The sequence below is a fragment of the Mesoplodon densirostris genome, chromosome 11, assembly GCF_025265405.1.
Source record: "Mesoplodon densirostris isolate mMesDen1 chromosome 11, mMesDen1 primary haplotype, whole genome shotgun sequence".
Taxonomy (NCBI): Eukaryota; Metazoa; Chordata; class Mammalia; order Artiodactyla; family Ziphiidae; genus Mesoplodon; species Mesoplodon densirostris.
Window position 1 is genome coordinate 34691679 of NC_082671.1, and position 19092 is coordinate 34710770.

The 19092-nt window shown below is 36.8% G+C and overlaps 1 protein-coding gene across 2 annotated transcripts in view; it reads left to right on the forward strand.

Moving 5' to 3' along the window:
* MDM1 (Mdm1 nuclear protein) overlaps positions 1 to 16262 on the forward strand; it is a 29825-nt gene extending 13563 nt beyond the window's left edge. Inside the window, exons 8-15 of one of the 2 annotated variants that reach the window (XM_060112416.1) lie at positions 3650 to 3679; positions 4014 to 4189; positions 5257 to 5550; positions 6578 to 6690; positions 6786 to 6895; positions 12179 to 12431; positions 14047 to 14106; positions 15343 to 16262. In XM_060112416.1, the coding sequence (XP_059968399.1) occupies positions 3650 to 3679; positions 4014 to 4189; positions 5257 to 5550; positions 6578 to 6690; positions 6786 to 6895; positions 12179 to 12431; positions 14047 to 14106; positions 15343 to 15455 (1149 nt within the window). In that variant the 3' untranslated portion in view covers positions 15456 to 16262. The remainder of the gene's footprint in view (positions 1 to 3649; positions 3680 to 4013; positions 4190 to 5256; positions 5551 to 6577; positions 6691 to 6785; positions 6896 to 12178; positions 12432 to 14046; positions 14107 to 15342) is intronic. The other variant, XM_060112417.1, reaches the window with a different exon arrangement.
* The last annotated feature ends 2830 nt before the right edge of the window (positions 16263 to 19092 follow it).

A 19092-nucleotide genomic window follows, 5' to 3' on the forward strand; every position in this document is an offset into this window, starting at 1 on the left:
TGAGAAGCTCCTTGTTTTGGAAAGATTATCCCTTAGTCTGAGACTTCTTTGAACTAAGATGAGTTGGTATTTAGGCCTCAGATCTAAACATTTAATGGACTCAGAGGACTGTTATGTCTGGAGTCGTGATAATGTGACAGTCCTTGTCCTGCCCTTGTGGAAGAGAACATTTTTGTTTTTGTTGTTAATTTAAGATCGGTCTTTAAGATTTCCTATTATAATATCTTGGTAATGTGACTTTTCTGAAGGTTTGTTTTATTAATTGCTATTGGTGGTTGAAAATGTTTAAATTAGTAGAATAGTTTGCCTTAACTTCATGGTCAAAATCATTCAAAAAAACAAATTGGAGTTAGAAAAGAATTAGAATTTTTAGTTGTGAGGTTAGCGATCACTGATAGTGATAATAGTTTTAGTCGATCAGGTCATAGACATTTAATATGGTCCATATTTTCTTATATCTTACATTTTTTTCCCTGGAAGATACTTACTGTATGTGGCTGATTTTGAGGTACCTACATATAAAGTACTCCCTCATTTTCCTACTCCTAACATTTCATGGAATATTATTCACAATTGTCAAATGCATTTGGACATCAGCGACATTTTTATCATTAGAATATTAATGCACTTTGAATCATGTTACAGTTTTCTAGTCCATGTATCATCTTCATTTCCTTCTTTCTTCTTTGAGATATTGTACTTTTTAAATCTATTTATAGTCTAGTCACTAGATATTTTATCCTGTGTCCCAAGTTCCTATTCACATAACATTAGGGTAGTTGGTTTTATTTGTCCAGTGGTTGTATATTTGTTATCTCTATACTGTAGAGATAACAGTGGCTCTATTCCTCTTTAAAATGCTCGCTTGAAGGCTGTTTTTTAATAATAATTAGCAACTGCAACTGTTAAGTCCAATCCTCAGAATAACTACTGGATCTGTGTTAAATGTCTTTTTTTCCTGATTGTTAGGTAGTCTTCTAATCCTCCCAACTGCGTTGGTTGAGATAATTTTTTTCTAATGTGTCTTCCAGAAATAGGACTTTGTTTCAAGATGAAGTGCCACATTGAGACATTCTGTAATTTGACAGACATTGTAAGGACTTTTAGGTATAAGATGACTCTTCATTTTCAGGGGATGATTTTGGGGAAAAGGAGTATTTTATTCCCCAGTTTTCTGAGTTTGAATTTTTCACATATAAATTTTAAACAACTTAGTTGAATTCTTAATTTGGGAAAAGAAATCCGGAAAGGAAGACGTTCTACTTATAGCATTTAATATTATGTAACCTGATGGTGTTACTTGACCTGAAAAGGGGTGTGTGTGTTTGGCTTTAACTGAGTTAGGCATGGTTTATTCATATCCTTTTTAGTGGCTCCTATTTTTGGCTGTAGGGATTGTTTTTAATACTGAGTTCACACCATTGATTTTTTTTTCTCTTTCTAGTAGAACACCTTACTGTGGAAATATCAGCATCCTATTTTTTCATCTTAGTTTAGGACTACAGAAGTTTAAAATCATGTATTTGTAAAATATAGCATTAGTACTAAGATTATTAACAAAGATTGCTGATAAAGTCAATTTAAAACATTGAGTTTTGAATGTCAGTAACAAATAGAACTGAATAAAGTTTTACAGAATTTCTGTATCTCCCCTCCCTTCTTTAAAAAAAGTTGATGTCAGATAAAACTGGGTCACTGTGTACATGGAGGGGATGTTCATCCATCCTCTCATTCATCAATCAGTGAGGTCCTCCCGCATGGATAGAATGCAGCCTTCTCTGCAGCTCCCCTACACACAGTGCAGGGCTGGTAGGACCCCCTTTTGAAACCACTCCTTCAGTTTATATCTCATTTGTTTATTATGGCATAGATCGTACCAATATTATGATAATGATTTATCATATAGGAGGAGGTCGGCCTGCTCTACCAGATTGTGAGCACATTGAGTGCAGGAACTTTCTTGCTTATCTTTGCTACCAGCCGTCTAGCTCAGGCCTAGCGCTTAGTCCATACTCAGGACAGGTTGTGGAATCAGTGTTGAAAGCCTACATTCTCCCTCACCTCAAGGAGTTCATAGGTTAATGGGGAAGAATGACACAAGCAATAATTCCAGAAGAATGAAATAAGTACTAGTGGGGATATGCACCAAGGGCTTTGAGAACCCAGGGGGGAGGAAGTGATCCTAAGGCATGAAGATTTTATCATGTAGGTGATGGAGTGACCATGACACATTTGAAGCATGGGGGTACTTATTAGAAATAAAATCCGGATTATATCAAGACACTTTATTACAAGGTTCCCATGCATTCAGAATACACTGGTTAAGAGTTCAACAGACTCAATACCTATTAAATGCAAAAACCGTTATTAGTAATTTTCTTTAAAGTATAAGAGTTGAAAAAAATGATAAATGAACATGGCTTAATTTTTTTAACAGTGAAGAAAACAATATTTTGAATTATCTTTTAGGAATGTTTCAGGTTTGGTTCATTAGAGCAGTAGGACTCTGTTGGGATTATGTGTTTTCTTTTGCCCTGGCAGGCGCTGTCCTTTGCTTTGTCTGATTCCCTAGAGATGTAGCACTTGCATCCCTCTGCATCAGTAGTATTTCCTTAAGGAGCTGAGGATATGTTTCTCCAGTTGCTTTTGCAATGCCAATTTTCATTATTTGCTTTTTTGCCTTTAAGTGAGAGAAAAGCAGGTTTTTTTTGCTTTTATTTTTTTAACTTTTTATTTTATATTGGAGTATAGTTGATTAACAACGTTGTGATAATTTCAGGTGTACAGCAAAGTGATTCAGTTATACATACACATGTATCTATTCTTTTCCCATTTAGGTTGTTATATAATATGAGAAAAGCGATTTTAGCAGACAGTATCCAGGTATCCTTTTAAGGCTAATATTTGTATTTAAGATAGAAAAAATTGTAGTTTTTTGAGAATAAATTATTTTAAGCAGATTATTCAAAACTATTTTAAGCTGCAACTTAATTTTTTTTACATTGTGGAATTGTATTCAGGGAAGCCAGAAGGTGGCAGTATGATGTATAAAATGAAAGTGTTTCAATGAGTATAAAAGACTCCTTTTCATGTGAAAATGTTATTTGCATATTAGGGAATTCAAGTCACCTTATATTAATAGTTCATCAGAACTTTTTTTTTGTATCCTGTTGCTTTGTCGAATATATTACGGTTATTATTTTGTGGGATATTCTTTTAAATTATGTATTTAATACTGGTTTTGCTGATTACAAGGGAATGTTGAGGAATTTGGAGGGGAAAGCCTCATGACTCTCTCAGTGGAGCTTCTGTAGTAGTAGCAGCAGGTGTATATAAGCCTAGAAGTAAAGACTGGGGCTAGGGGTTTCTGACATGTCAGTACTCTTCCAGAGGTGGGGAAATAGTAATTAGGTTACCTTGTCGCGACAGCATTCCACCCATGCAAGAATGTGGTTGATTTTCAAGGCAATGTTAAAGTATCTAGGTTACTGAATTAAATGCTACTGAAAATACTAAAAAAAAAAAAAAATGATTGACAAGTTTGGTATATATTTAGAAGGAAAAATAATAAGGTATTTCAGTGATTCCCATTAATATTCAATTATGGCATTAACCTGTCATTAAGTATGTTTCTGTATTCCTCCCCTAGGGTTCTCTAAATGCCATGTGGTATGCGGAGGTTGGTTGCTTTTGAGTTTTTAAATCTGTAATAATGCATAGAGTACTTGTGTAATTTCAGTTGAAGTAAGAAGTAGGTGTCAATATTTTTCTTAGCTGCTGCAAATTTCTCCCTGCCTGCTGGCCTGAAGTAAAATAACTGCATTGTGCATCAGCTTGACTGTTTTAATTTCTGCTTAAAAATGCACATAGTCTGATGAATGTATGTGGCTACTTTTGCCTTTCTTTCTCCTTGGTCTCTGGCTGTATTTGTACAATGTCTTGGATATGCTACTTGGTGATATTTGCAAAGGAGCATTTACAATGATACATGATATCTCAACTCTCCTGCATAGGTTAAAGAACTCCGAGAGAAGGCTGAGTTTTATAGGAAACGAGTTCAGGGAACTCATTTTTCTCGGGACCATCTGAATCAGATTCTGTCTGAAAACAACCGCTGTTGGGATGTCTCCTCGACCACGAGCTCAGAAGGAACCATTAGTAGCAACATTAGAGCACTAGATCTTGCTGGGTGAGATGTTATTTGTGGATGGTGGAAAAGTATGTTATAGTTTATGTAGATCATGGAATTACATAGGAAAATGATATGAAGACTCAAAAGTTGTCTAGTCAAATGGAAATATACCAGCCACTTATTACATTTCATTATTTTTAGTTTACTCTCTGTGAAAAGTAAAGCCATACATACTTGCTTTACACACTTGGGTAGAAATCATATATAATTTAAATCTGGAAGATTGGATTTTATAACATTCCTTCTTAGCAGTTAAGAGTAGACTAGGGATGACTATACAGTAGACATAAAAAACTTTAAAAAGTAAAACAAAAAGGTAACAATAATAAAAACTTAGAGAATATTATCTATTAGTACATTTCCATTATCATTCATTAATGGATTTTTATGGTTAATATGGAACTTCCACCCTGATTCTATGGAATAATTCTCTGCTATTTTGGGTTTTAAAGTGAACACAATTAAACTGTTTCTAAGAGGAATAGCACATCGATTTGTAGCAAATAAAATAGTTTTTGGTTTTTATAGTGTATTAATACAGCCATACATACCAAATTAACTATAAATTCTAATTATGTGACATCTGATTTTAAAAGTTCATCACAAAATCTGTTCTTTAACAATGACTTGAAAAGATTAATATATCTAAAATATAAAATTTGAATCTGCTTATTTGATCCATAAGTACACATGAGTTTGTGCACAAACCCTAATTGAGTAACTGAACAAGTTAGACCATGTGAGGGGGTCCTAGTTCATGTATGCAGAGGCCACTTGAGAGATACATGTGAGTTTTATCAGCAGTGGTGCAAGCATGTATGTGCGATGGGAGGAGTAGAAGGAGATAAATATACTTTATTTTGGAAAATTTGAATAGATTGTAACTTTAACTTCTATTGTAAAATGAACTCTTAATTCAATTTTTTTCTTCATTATCTGGGCAAGGCAGTGTCAGTGGGAAACAGTTGTGAACCATGGAAGACAATGACGGTCTTATTAAAATAAGTATCAATTAGAAACCTCAAACTACTCAATTTAAAATAAAACTTATTTTTGTTATGCAGAGATCCTACAAGCCATAAGACTTTGCAGAAATGTCCTTCTACAAAACTGGAAGAAAAAAGACCTATCTTGGAAGAACAGCCCCAGAAAACTACCACAGAGAAATTGGGTGTGTCAGATGCTCCCATACCTGTTAGAAGGCGTCTGGCTTGGGATGCAGAGAACACCACTGAAGACACACAGAAACAGCCAAGAGAGGAGGAGGAAGAGGAGGAAAGGGACAAGCAGGTTAATGTGGGAGAGCTAGAGAAGTTGGAAGTACAGGAAAAATCTAAAGCAGACAAGATAAAAGAAGGGTGAGCGTTTAAAATTAATCAGTATATAGACGCATTATTGTTCACAGTTAATATGTATTTCGTTTTGTCACTAATTAATTATAGTGGTTTACACTTTGGTTTTATGACTAATAAAAAGATTTTACTTTAATGTAACGAAATAGGCATTTCTTTATGGTTTATATAATTTGATTCACTCAGGTATTTGAGTCACCACTACTTGGTAATTGAACACTTGAACATTGAGCTACTTGGGGAGAAAGTAGTTAGGGTTATTTTCATTTATATCCTCCTAATTATGATTTGCTAGATATCTCTGGAAGTATGACTTTGTGACTTGAAGAAAATAACTGATATTCTTTACTATCAGATGGTTATACTACCAAAAAGAAAGAAAAGATGTTTTGTAATATTAAAATAAGTGATTTCCTACCAAATGTAAAATAGATAGCTAGTGGGAAGCAGCTGCATAGCACAGGGAGATCAGCTTGGTGCTTTGTTTCCGCCTAGAGGGGTGGGATAGGGAGGGTGGGAGAGAGGGAGACGCAAGAGGGAAGAGATATGGGAACATATGTATACGTATAGCGGATTCACTTTGTTATAAAGCAGAAACTAACACACCACTGTAAAGCAATTATACTCCAATAAAGATGTTAAAAATTTTTTTTAATAAAATAAGTGATTTCTGCAAATAGCTAATTTCCATTGATTTATATGCAGATTGCTTTGGGGAGTGGTCCTCTACCATTGGTTATGGTATTTTTTTGTCCGTAGTCCAGCGCCCTTATCATTCATTTGTGAGTTTTGCAGCTAATATGGAACTTAGGTTCTGATTTAATGGAAGAATTCTCTGGTGTGTTGCTGACTTGCAGTGATCTCACCTCTTTTCCAATATTCAGTTACTCTTAACTGTGTGTAGATTTGTTTATTTTTTTCAGAAACAAAATGACCTTCTCTTATAGGTTTATAGTTTAATTGCATAATGATGGCAAAGTATTTTTTATTATATTTTCTGGAGGACATGCTTCATAATTGTTTTAATTTGTAGGTCGGAGTCGTCTTCTGTGTCCTCAGGAAAAGGAGGCAGGCTTCCTACTCCAAAGCTAAGAGAACTTGGTGGAATCCAGAGGACTCATCACGATCTTACCACTCCAGCTGTTGGTAACAGGCAAACACTGTGCAGTTCTTATTTCACCTGCTTTCTCTACATGATAATTTAGTTTAATCAAAATATAGCATCTTTTGCATTTTTCCAGGTGGTGCTGTTTTAGTGTCTCCATCTAAAATGAAGCCTTCAGTTGCAGAACAGAGAAAAAGAATGTCCTCTCAGGATGGCTTAGAAACTTTGAAGAATGATTTTAGGAAGGTAAATATTTATATTTTGGAGAAAAGCATCTCTTCAGGAAGTGATTATTTTAGTCACATGCAATAAGTGAATGAGAGGTTCAGATTTTAGAAAATTCTGCCTATCATATATGGAGATGATGCTCTTAACTTACTTTCAGAAGGCAAAGGCATTGAATTGTTTTTTTTTGGGTAGTGGCACTGTATTTCTGCTATACTTTCAATTTTTGTCAGTAGTGACAACAGGAAGAGAGAGAAGAAAAACAATACTATTGATTGAGCATCTTCTGTGGCAGTTTTGTTCCAGCTATGTTCCAGGTGCTGATTTAACACTAGAGATGTAGCAGTGAAAGGAGCAGGTAGAAATCCTGGCCCTCACTGAACTTACATTCTAGTGGAGGAGACAATAAACAGGATAACTAGGTAAAATACATAGTGTTTTAGATAGTGATAAGAACTAAGGAGAAAAATAAAGCAGGGGAAGTGAGTAGGAAGTGGCCAGGGAAGTTCTCACTGAGAGGGTAACATTTGAGCAGAATCTGAAGCAGGTGAAGGACTGACCCGTATTCATATCTAGGGAGGCATTCCAGGCAAAAAGAATAGCAAGTGCAAAGTCCTCCAGGTGAGAAGGTACCTGATTCTCTGAGGAACCGGCAGAGTGGAGCTGAGGGCAAGAAAGGGAGAATAGGGGCCTCCCTGGTGGCGCAAGTGGTTGAGAGTCCGCCTGCCGATGCAGGGGATACGGGTTCGTGCCCCGGTCTGGGAGGATCCCATATGCCGCGGAGCGGCTGGGCCCGTGAGCCATGGCCGCTGAGCCTGCGCGTCCGGAGCCTGCGCGTCCGGAGCCTGTGCTCCGCAATGGGGGAGGCCACAACAGTGAGAGGCCTGCATACTGCAAAAAAAAAAAAGAAAAAAAAAGAAAAAAAAAGAAAGGGAGAATAGGATGGGCAGTGAGGTCAGAGGCATAATGAGGAACTAAATTGTGTAGGGCCTTATAAGTCATGGCAAAGACTTTGAATTTGATTCTGAATGAAATGGAAAGCCTTTAGAGGGGCAGAGGAGTGATATGATTTGACTTGGGTTTTTCCAAGGTCACTCTGGCAACTGTGTTGGGAATAGACAGTAGGGGTGCAAGAGCAAGGGCTTGAAACTGGTTAGTCAGTTACAATATCCAGGCAAGAGGTGATGGTCATTTGGATCATAGCAGTAGCTGTACCAGGAGCTAGATTTGGTTATTTTCCATTGTTTACCCCTTGGTTGCTGGTAGGCAGAGGAGTCATTAAACTCACTGAACACAGTCATTTTTTTCCTTTCTTTTCTTACAGAAGCTACTATTATCATAACATTAAATCTGTAAGTCATTATGACTTATCAATGAACTATGTTTATCAATGAACATTACATTGATAAACTCAAAATTAGTAACTAAAGGCAATGAATTATCCCTGTCATTCAGTTGCCCTTGGTTAATATCATTCTGTATCTCTTTTTTTTTTACCATAGGAATTAGGAAGACTATATTATATTATCCAGAAATATTTTCAGTGTTAACTTTTAATGACATACCTTGAATTGTGGGAGTGTTGTGGAGCAGCAGCAATTTGGGGAACTTCTGTGGGGAGGATCATAATAGCTAGCATTTACTGAGCACTTACTATGTTCTAGGCTCTGTGCTAAGTACTTTACATGTGTTAATTTGTTCAGTCTTCATAATGGTGGAGTAGGATTTGTCCCCTGGCAGTCTGTTCTCAGAGCCCACATTTTCAACCCCTAAACAACACTGTCTCACAAGACTTGAGAGTAGAATTCTCATGATATTGGTTTGATGGTCAAGTACCATCTGTACATTTAAAAAATGATATTAAAAACCCAAGTGTATGCTAGCTCACTTCATTCATTCAGCAGATGTTTCTTATCCATTTACTTACATGCTAGATGCTGTGGTTGTGATAATGAGCAAAAACAGACATGGTACATGATTTTGTTGAACCTACAGTCTTGTGAAAATCACACCCCCAAAAAAGTAAAATTAAAACTAATAGTAGTTTCAAAGAAGTGTATAGTGCTGTTCTAGAAGGAATTGACCTAGTCAGGGAGATCAGGAAGCTTCCGGAAAGTCAAGGATGCTTCTTTGAAGAAGTCATAATTGAGTTGAGATATAGAGGAAGAAGAAGAGTTAACCAGGTAAAAAGGGAGGGGAGGAGAAGCATAGCATATGCCACAGTCCCGTGGAGAGAAAGGGCATAGAGTTTTTCTGGTTTTAATTTTTTTTCGATGTGGACCATTTTTTTAAAGTCTTTATTGAATGTTACAATATTGCTTCTGTTTTATATTTTGGTTTTTTGGCCACGAGGCATGTGGGATCTTAGCTCCCTGACCAGGGATTGAGCCCACACCCCCCACATTGGAAGGTGAAGTCTTAACCACTGGACCACCAGGGAAGTCCCATGGACATAGAGTTTTAAGAAACAAAGACCAGTACAGTGTGTGGCAGGGAGCAGGTGCAAGATAAGGCTGGAAGAGACAGCAATATTGAGAATTTCTTTCATCTCAAGTAAAATGGAAAACGACTGAAATATTTTAAATATGGGAGTGTTGTGATTGATTTATGTTTTGCAAGATCTCTCTGGCTGCCGTGGAAGGCAAGAGTGGACTGTGGATACCTTTGAGAGCCCATTGCAGTAGTCAGATAGGAGCTGTGAGAGCTTGGTCTAAAGAGGGTGGGCATAGACGTGAGTGAAACTGAAGATTTGTGTAAGGGGAACAATGTCAAGGCCTGGAGCTGGGTTGGATAATGACTTCTAGGCTTCTGACTTGCCCAGCAGGATTGATGGAGAGTGCCACGCACTGAGTAAGAGAACTCTGCACGAAAGCCATCTTTGGAGGGGAATATCAGGAGTTTCATTTTCATTCACTCAGTTCAGAATTTACTGTGCTCTTACTATGTATCAAACACTGGGATCTGGGGATTCATTGGTAATCAAGATAAAATTCCTGCAATCGTGGAACTTACATTTTCATTGGGAGAAGTAGACAAATGATTTTTTAAAAAAGAATTTCAGATAGTAGTAAGTGCTATCAATTAAATAAAACTGCAAATGACCTCCAAGGGGTGGGTGAGACTGCTTTAGTTTGGGTCATCAGGACAGGCACCTCTGAGGAGGTGACATTTTAGCAAGACCTGGCTGATGAGGGAGGTGCCCATGCAGAGATCTGGGCCGGAGATTGTTTTCCAGGTAGAAGGAACAGCAAGTGCAGGTGAACAACAATGAGCGTTTCATCGAGAGTGAAAAGGCCTGTGTGCCTGGAGCCTGGAGAAAGCAGGGGAGAGGGTAGGGAATGAGGGTGGAAAGGGAGTGGGCAAGGGAGCCGGGTAAGGAGTGGGATGTTCTTCTAATGGCACTGGGAAGCTCTTGGAGGATTTTAAGCAGTAAAGCAAATATAGATCTCTGATACACTTGATAACTAAAATCACTCTGGCTACTCAGTGGAGAATGGGCTATACTGGGGGAGAGTAGAAGCAGTGAGGCCAATAAGGAGGCTTTTAGGTTCAAGAACAGATCATGAAGTCAGTTAAATTAAACCTGGGAACCCCATGTGTTATAATATTCTATAGATTTAATTCAGGTTTTAACAATAATGAAACCAATTTGACAGAAATTCCAAATTCTACATATATGTGTACAAAAAGAAAAAAACAAAAGAACGATTTTCATAAGATATCCTTGTAATTAAAAAGGGAAGCAAGTGTCCCTGGTGGCGCAGTGGTTGAGAGTCCACCTGCCGATGCAGGGGACACGGGTTCGTGCCCCAGTCTGGGAAGATCCCACATGCCGCGGAGTGGCTGGGCCCGTGAGCCATGGCCGCTGAGCCTGCGCGTCCAGAGCCTGTGCTCCGCAACGGGAGAGGCCACAACAGTGAGAGGCCCGCAGCATACCGCAAAAAAAAAAAAAAAAAAGGGAAGCAAGTGGAAAATTTGTGGTTTTATCTTAGATCTTGATTTAAAAATATTTGTTTTTTGGATGAGACCCCAGGCTATCTCCCCTTTGAAGCAATAAGCCCTCTAATTGCAGAAAATGATGCCTAAGGTCAGAAAGCAATGTTTTGAACATTACATTGATAAACTCAAAGTTAATAACTAAAGGCAACAATTACAAGGAATGATCAGGAAAGTTTGGAGCTATATTTCATTTTACTTGTTTACATTCTCCTAAAAAGTAAAATTATACAGGGACTTTTCTATTCATGATATATTATCATTGTGGAAAAATAGAAAATACTGACCAAACCAAAAAAGAAGGTAATTCATACCTACTGTTCAGAAACATCCATTGTTGAATTTGAGTTTAGATATATAGTGTATTTGTTTATTATACTGTAGATAAGTTTTCATAATATATTTTTCTCACCTAGCAATGTATTGTGAACATACTTCCATACCATTAATTTATAATCTGAGTTTTAATTGTGACATGATGTACGATCTGTAGTTATACTATAGTTTTTTTTTAACTAGATGCTTATTGTTGAAATGTATTTTTTAAAACTAGATGCCTATTGTTGTTATTTCTTAGTTTTACTTTATTTTGAAAAAATGCTGTAAAGAAATTCATTCTTTACCTGCATTTTTGTTCATATTTTTGTTACCCATTTTTATGTAAATACTCCCTAAGTATTAATTGTGTGGTCAAAGAGCCACAGTATTAAGGTTTTTGCTATATTTTGCCAGCTCCCCTGGAAGGTTGTCCTACTAGTAACACTGGATAAGAGTGCCAGTTTTTCTACATCCTTGTCAGCTCAGGTTATTATAGTTTGTTTGTTTGTTTTCATTTATCTTTGTAATTTGGTAAATGAAAAATTACTACGTCATTGCTTTTATTTTGAAATTATTTGATTATCAGTGAGGTGTGGAATATGTTTGCTATTTGTAATTTGTATGTATATGATTTGCTGATATGTATCCTTTTTCTACCTTTAAATTAGGTTTATCTTACTACTTTAAAAGAAATATTTATGTAACAGTGATAATAATTCATTGTCAGTCCAGTAAGTTGTATATTTTCCCCAAGTTTGTCATTTTTCTTTTATTTTTTAAATATTTACATATTTTTTGTTTTTATTTAGCTAAATATCTTTATATCGGTTGTTAGGCTTATAAAGCCTTCCCCACATGGAGGTTACATAAATTTTCCCCATATTTTTTCCTACTGCTTTTATGGTTATATACTTTTGTGTGTTTAAATGTTTGTTTTGCTTATATATGTACAAATGCATATATGTATTTTGTTTTGTTTTTGTCATTTAGAAAGAAAGCCGTGCTATACCCCTCCTGACTTCTCCAGCTGCTGGTCTAAAAACAATTGATCCCTTGCCTTTGAGGGAAGATTCTGAACCCAATATCCCCAAATTTGCTGAGACAACTCTTCCAGTTTCAAAAATTCCAGAAAATCCAACTAACACACCTGGGCAGTCTCCATCTCCACCCTGTGCCCCATCCTACTGGCATCCTTCTCGTCGAATTCAGGGCTCCCTGAGAGATCCAGAATTTCAGCATAATGGTAATTACTTGGATTTTAGTTTTTTGTCTATTAAAATGAAAGTGTTATACTGATAGATACAAAGGCTCTGAGTATATACTATATATTAATAAATTGTGTTATTTAGTTTTTTAGTTAATGTAATAGATTTCTTTAAATAGAAAAAATCTCATCTCTGGAACACTCAGTTGTGCTGTACCCAAGTTCACTTTGGTCTAAGTGTGAGATGTCTCTCATGTTCTTTCCCATAAACGTACAGGCAACCCACTAGGTGCCATAGCACCTCTGCCCCAGGCGTGACAACCAAAGATGTCTTCAGACATTACCAAATGTTGCCTGGATGTAGAATTCAAGGTCATAAAATATTTTCCTTTGGTTTTATTAGGTGTTTCTCTGCTGTTTTCTAACGTCCACTATTATTACTGAGAAGTCTGAAGCTCTTTTTATTTTTGATCTTTTGTATGTGGCTTTCTTTTTTTCCTGGCAGCTCTTGGCATCTTCTCTTTATACCCAGTGCTCTGAAATTTTATAGTGGGTCCCTTTTCATTCATTTTTCTAGTACTCACTAGACTTTTTCAATCTGAAAAGTCATGTTCCTCAGTTCTGGGAAATTTTCTTAAGTTATTTACTCAGTAATTTCTTCCCCTCCACTTTCTATTTCTTCCTTCCAGCACTACTATTTTTCAGATGTTGGACATGTTGAACATGATATTTTCTTATCTTACCTCTCCTATTTTCCATCTCTGTCTTTTTGTTTTAATTTGAAAGGGTCACTAATTTTTATCTTCTACTTGAGTTTTTAAATGATATTTTGCTATATTTTTAATTTCTAAGATTTTTTAAACACTACATACTCCTTTTATACAGCATCCAGTTCTTATTTCATGGATGACATGTTTTATCTGTTTGAGGAGATAAATGATATATATAATACCCCTATTTTGAATATGTGCCCCCGGTTGAATCCGGTGTCCTTCAGTCAAAGTAGCTCTGATAAACCTTCTCTAGCAATGAGACCTCCATTCCTCTTTTGGGAGAGTTACCCTGCTGTACAAATTTGAAGAAGGATCTGGCAGACTTTTGTAGGAAGACTTTCAACTAGATTCCTGATTCAGTTTTACCTTCGCTCCAACTCTCAGTGGTACTCAGAACTCCCAAAACCCCAGCCATCAGGGGAGCAAATTGGTTGCCTCTTGGTTTCCCTCCTCTGCTGCCTTAGGATTCAGCTCACTTGGCTATGATGAACACTCACTGCCCTTCCATTTGCTTTCCCCTTTCCAAAATTTTGTTGCTGTTTTCTTGTTTCCCATTTTTGCTGTCCTGTGGGTTTATATCACTTTTGTAGATGTGTGTAGTCCAACTGCCATCTTTAAAGAGAAGCTTAGTATATTTCTTTAAAGTTAGAATAGATCAGTATTATCATTGAAAAGAATCCCAGGAGATTATCCATTGTTTGTTTACATATTTGCTAAGTACATTATGAATTAATGAATGGCCCTTTGGCAGTAATTTCTATTAAAGTTATAAAATTAATACATTTTCTGACAGCCTACCTTCACTTAGAGTTAACTATAAATAAGATACACTGTTGGGTGGCTTTGAAGGATAATTTCTTCTGGCTTTTTTTTTTTTAAAGTGGGAAAATCAAGGATGAACAATTTCCAGTTACCTCAGCAAGAAGCCTTTAATGATGAAGGTATTTTAATAGTCAAAGAACACAGGATAAAAGTATAATGTTTTATTATATAGTAGTTCATAATAGTATGATTTTACATTTGGTTAGCACTTTAGAGTTTACAAAGTACTTCCACAGATGTCATTTCATTAGAACCTTGAAACCCTGTGAAGAGGGTGAAATTATCCCCATTTTATAAACAAGTAAACTGGGAAATAAGCCTTGAAGAATCTTTTTTAAAGCAAACAGTTGGCAAGAGATTGTGCCTAGCATCACACCTAAGGTCAGTACTCTGTTTTACACCCTGGGTAGCTGGTGGCTCAGGAATTTGGCCTAGCATTATATCCATCATTTTTTTCATATGTCTGTATATTCTTAAAATATATATAATTAGGGAAAATGAATTTTTTTCTTTCGTTTTGACAAATTCATTTGCTTCTAATAGTGGCAGGAAGAATTTTGAATTCTCAATGTTGAACAATTGAAATTACTATTTTAAATTCACCCTAAGAAGTATGAAATTACTAAATTTATAAATTTCGAATTTGAAAGTAAATTTGAATTCATACTTTATGTATTATAGCTTCACACACATTATAGGTTTTTTCTTAGCAAGTTTGAGACTTTTTTCAGAATTCCGTGAGCTGGAAATCAAGTTGCTATGTTTTGAAATGCCAATATCTGGACACTTTGAATCCAGTTCTGTTTTCTTTTTAATGGAAGAACAGTGTTTACAAATAACTTGATAAGAGATTTGCTTGCTCAGATTGTGGAATTTCACTAATAATGAAGGGTAGCGTATTAAAGTCAGACATTATTTCTACATTAAGTGAAATTATTTTAGAAATGTGATGTGAGTACCATGTTAAGGTATGGCATTTCATTTTTAAAACATTAAAGTTCTTCTGCTCAAACAGCTGTGCTTTTTAAAGTAGGACAAGACAATATGATGATGAACTGTTTCCGAGTAATACTGAAATCACAAGTGTTTAGGTAATGACATAGTGGGATTTCAGGAAGGAAACAGAATGCTCACTTAACATTAAAATGTTTGATTTCTAAATATGATAAACTTGGAAAATTACTGTGAACTATCCTAAAAATGTTGATATCTTATATTTTAATAGATTACTGGTTTCTGACAGAGTCAATATTGACATTACAAAGCTTGATGCTTTTAATTTGCTGTTAATGTTTTGAAACATAGTATTTTTATAAGACATATTTTTTGTACTGAATATAATTCTTTCGTTGCAGATGAGGACAGATTATCTGAGATTTCTGCTCGCTCTGCAGCTTCTAGTCTCCGGGCTTTTCAAACTCTGGCACGAGCTCAGAGAAGGAAGGAGAATTTCTGGGGCAAAACATAATTAGACATATACCTAGTTAAGTTGCTTTTATCTAGGGGAACCACTGGCATAATCTTCTTTATTGCTTTACTATGTTAAGACTGCAAGTGTTTGGATTTTTTCTAACATTTCCTACCTAAAAAGAATTGTTTGATTTTTCAATAGCCAATTCAATTTACTTGGAAAATTTTTAACATAGGTTCATAAAAATTTAACTTTTGAAGAATTCGTTTTGCATCTGTCCCAAAGTACAAAGACATAGAGTATATAGTTCTTCACATGTTCTAACTTGTATTAGGTGTCAGGGGTAGCTGGTAGAATTGTGAATTTCACCTATCCAGAGAATATTCTTAAAAATGAATAAAGTGAAGTAAAAATTAAGATATAAGTGTGAACTATACATTCCCCCCAAGATTGGCTATATGTATGTTTACAGTTGTAGATGTCATAAAATGAATTTGTTGTTCCTTTAACTTTTTTTTTTTTTTGCGGTACGTGGGCTGTTGTGGCCTCTCCCGTTGCGGAGCACAGGCTCCGGATGCACAGGCTCAGCGGCCATGGCTCACGGGCCCAGCCGCTCCGCGGCATGTGGGATCTTCCCAGACCGGGGCACAAACCCGTGTCCCCTGCATCGGCAGGTGGTCTCTCAACCACTGCGCCACCAGGGAAACCGGTTCCTTTAACTTTTGCTGTGGTGTTTATTTTTATTTTAGTACTTTCTGTATATGGTTACAGTGTTAAAATAATTGTTCTTTAGATTGAAAATACCAGCTTTTGTATATACTTTTCTTATTTATGTAACAAAGTTTGCTGAGAGAATATGTATATTTTTGATCTTTGTGTGTATTCTGTTTGTATAAGGACTTTGGCTTACATTTGAATAATGTCTGAATTTTGAAAAATTATTTGTATAATGGAGAATTATAACTTTGTAGACATTTTGAAATAAAAATTGATCAAGTGTTTCAGTTCTGTTTGCTTCAAGGGTTTCAAGGGTTTGGCTTCTCTAGAAAGTTATTATCTGGAACAAATAATTATTTTTTAAAAACATTCTACTCACAACAACTTAAACACATACTTCTTTTGCAGCTGTCCAAATGCAGCAAAACTGAGTCCACAATGTTTTTGCACAAATGTAGGAAAAATGTAGAATTTCCAAGGCAAACTCATTTTTTAAAAATTTAACACAAACTTTTATTTCTTTTTTTTTTAAGAACTTTTTTTTTGTTTTTAATTAATTTATTTTTGGCTGCGTTGGGTCTTCATTGCTGCACATGGGCTTTCTCTAGTTGCAGTGAGTGGGGGCTACTCTTCAATGAGGTGCACAGGCTTCTCATTGCAGTGACTTCTCTTGTTGCAGGGCATGGGCTCTAGGCGCACAGGCTTCAGTAGTTGTGGCTCGCAGGCTCAGTAGTTGTGGCTCGGCTCTAGAGCGCAGGCTCAGTAGTTGTGGTGCATGGGCTTAGTTGCTCCGTGGCATGTGGCATCTTCCCAGACCAGGGCTGGAACCCATGTCCCCTGCATTGGCAGGCAGATTTTTTTTTTTTTTTTTTTTTTTTCTTTTTGCGGTACACGGGCCTCTCACTGTTGTGGCCTCTCCCATTGCGGAGCACAGGCTCCGGACGCGCAGGCTCAGCGGCCATGGCTCACGGGCCTAGCCGCTCCGCGGCATGTGGGATCTTCCCAGACCGGGGCACGAACCCGTGTCCCCTGCATCGGCAGGCGGACTCGCAACCACTGCGCCACCAGGGAAGCCCCGGCAGGCAGATTTTTAACCACTGTGCCACCAGGGAACATCCCTAACAAACTTTTTGACTATACTTCTTTACTCTTAGGATATGTTCTGTGGTCTTACTCTTTATCTTGCAGATCGTGATAAACTTAATTTTCTAAAAAATACGGATTTCATAAAATATTTACAATAGATAGAAGGTACTGAAGATGATACATAGAATATTCATGTCTGTTGGTTAGAAAGCAAATGAACAGTCTCTTCTAAAGTGCTTAATTTGGTCGAGTGCTTTTGCAAATCACTGATTCACAGTAAGAGTCTTAAAGATCTTATGTTACCATGAGGTTATAAAGAACTGTGGTCATGCAAAGTATTTGCTTACATTTCACAGACCTTTTAAAAACGTTTGTTGATTTAAAAACTTACTAAGGCACTAAAGATGGAAATAAAAACTAGAAATTAGTGTATAATTGGATTTTAGAACACAGAACACAGATCATCTTGGCTTCTATGCAAATGTGTACTGAGGCATATTAATTGTAAAATAAATTTGAAACTATTTCTCTAGAAGCTTAGACATATCATTGTCTTCTTTCTAAAAAGTTCGTTAGTTTAGTTGGTTAGCATAGAGTTTTCAGTGGCTGACCGGTGACCTACAGTAAAGAGAGGAATTATAGCTTGCTTGCAGGGAATTGTGCATAACACACTGTCTGTTTTATCTAAGCCAGGGTGTAGAATCTGGATATACCCGTTGGATAAGTCAGACCACATGAACTTGGTCTATCAGGTGTTAAGATGGATTAGGGTATGGTTCTCATGAGGCTGAGGTCATTACCCCAGTCTCCGCATGACACTTTAGCTTTGCAGTATACTTCTGACTGCCTCTTGAAAGCCCTATTCAGAGGCCCAAGGAAGAGAATAGTGTTGAGGGATCAGTACTATTTCATCATTCTCCCTAAAAGAGCAACTCAGAGGACATGCATTTGAGTTGGTGAGTGGTTTTAATTACATGAGAAATGCTCCGTGAGATTTGCTGGCATCTAGGAGTTGTTAATTCAATTTTTTATCAATTTTATTAAGGCATACTTATGTATAATCTGCAGTTATTAAAAATTTTGCAGCTCAGTGAGTTTGAAAAAAATGTGTACATTGTGAAACCAACACCACAACCAAGATACATTGCATTTCCATCATGGAAAAAGTTTCCTCATTTCCCTTTGCAGTTCAGTCCATCCCTCCACCCCTGGTCCCCAAGGCAATCACTAATCTGCTTTCTGTCAGTATAAATTAGTTTACAAGAATTTTATTATTTATTTATTTTTGACTGTGTTGGCTCTTCGTTGCTGTGTGGGCTTTCTCTAGTTGTGGAGAGCAGGGGCTACTCTTCATTGCAGTGCATGGGCTTCTCACTGCGGTGGCTTCTCTTGTTGTGGAGCACGGGCTCTAGGCTCACGAGCTTCAGTAGTTGTGGCATGTGGGCTCAGTAGTTGTGGCTCCCTGGCTCTAGAGCACAGGCTCAGTAGTTGTGGTGCGCGGGCTTAGTTGATCCGCGACATGTGGGATCTTCCCAGACCAGGGATTGAACCCATGTCCCCTGCATTGGCAGGCGGATTCTTAACCACTGTGCCACCAGGGAAGTCCCACAGAATTTTATATAAATGGAACTATCTTTTATATATGGCTTTCACTCAGAATGTTTTTGAGAGTCGTCTATGTGTTGGGCACATATGCTTCCTTTTAATCCACTCATTCACAGTGGACTTTTGGGTTATTTGCACTTTCGGATTATAATGAATATTTGATATCTGTGTGCAAATCTTTGTAGACATATGCTTTAATTTCTCCGGAAAATCCTAGGTAATTCCATTTTTATTCATCTTTAATATAACTTCTACTTTACGTATATGGTACACACCCATATCACTA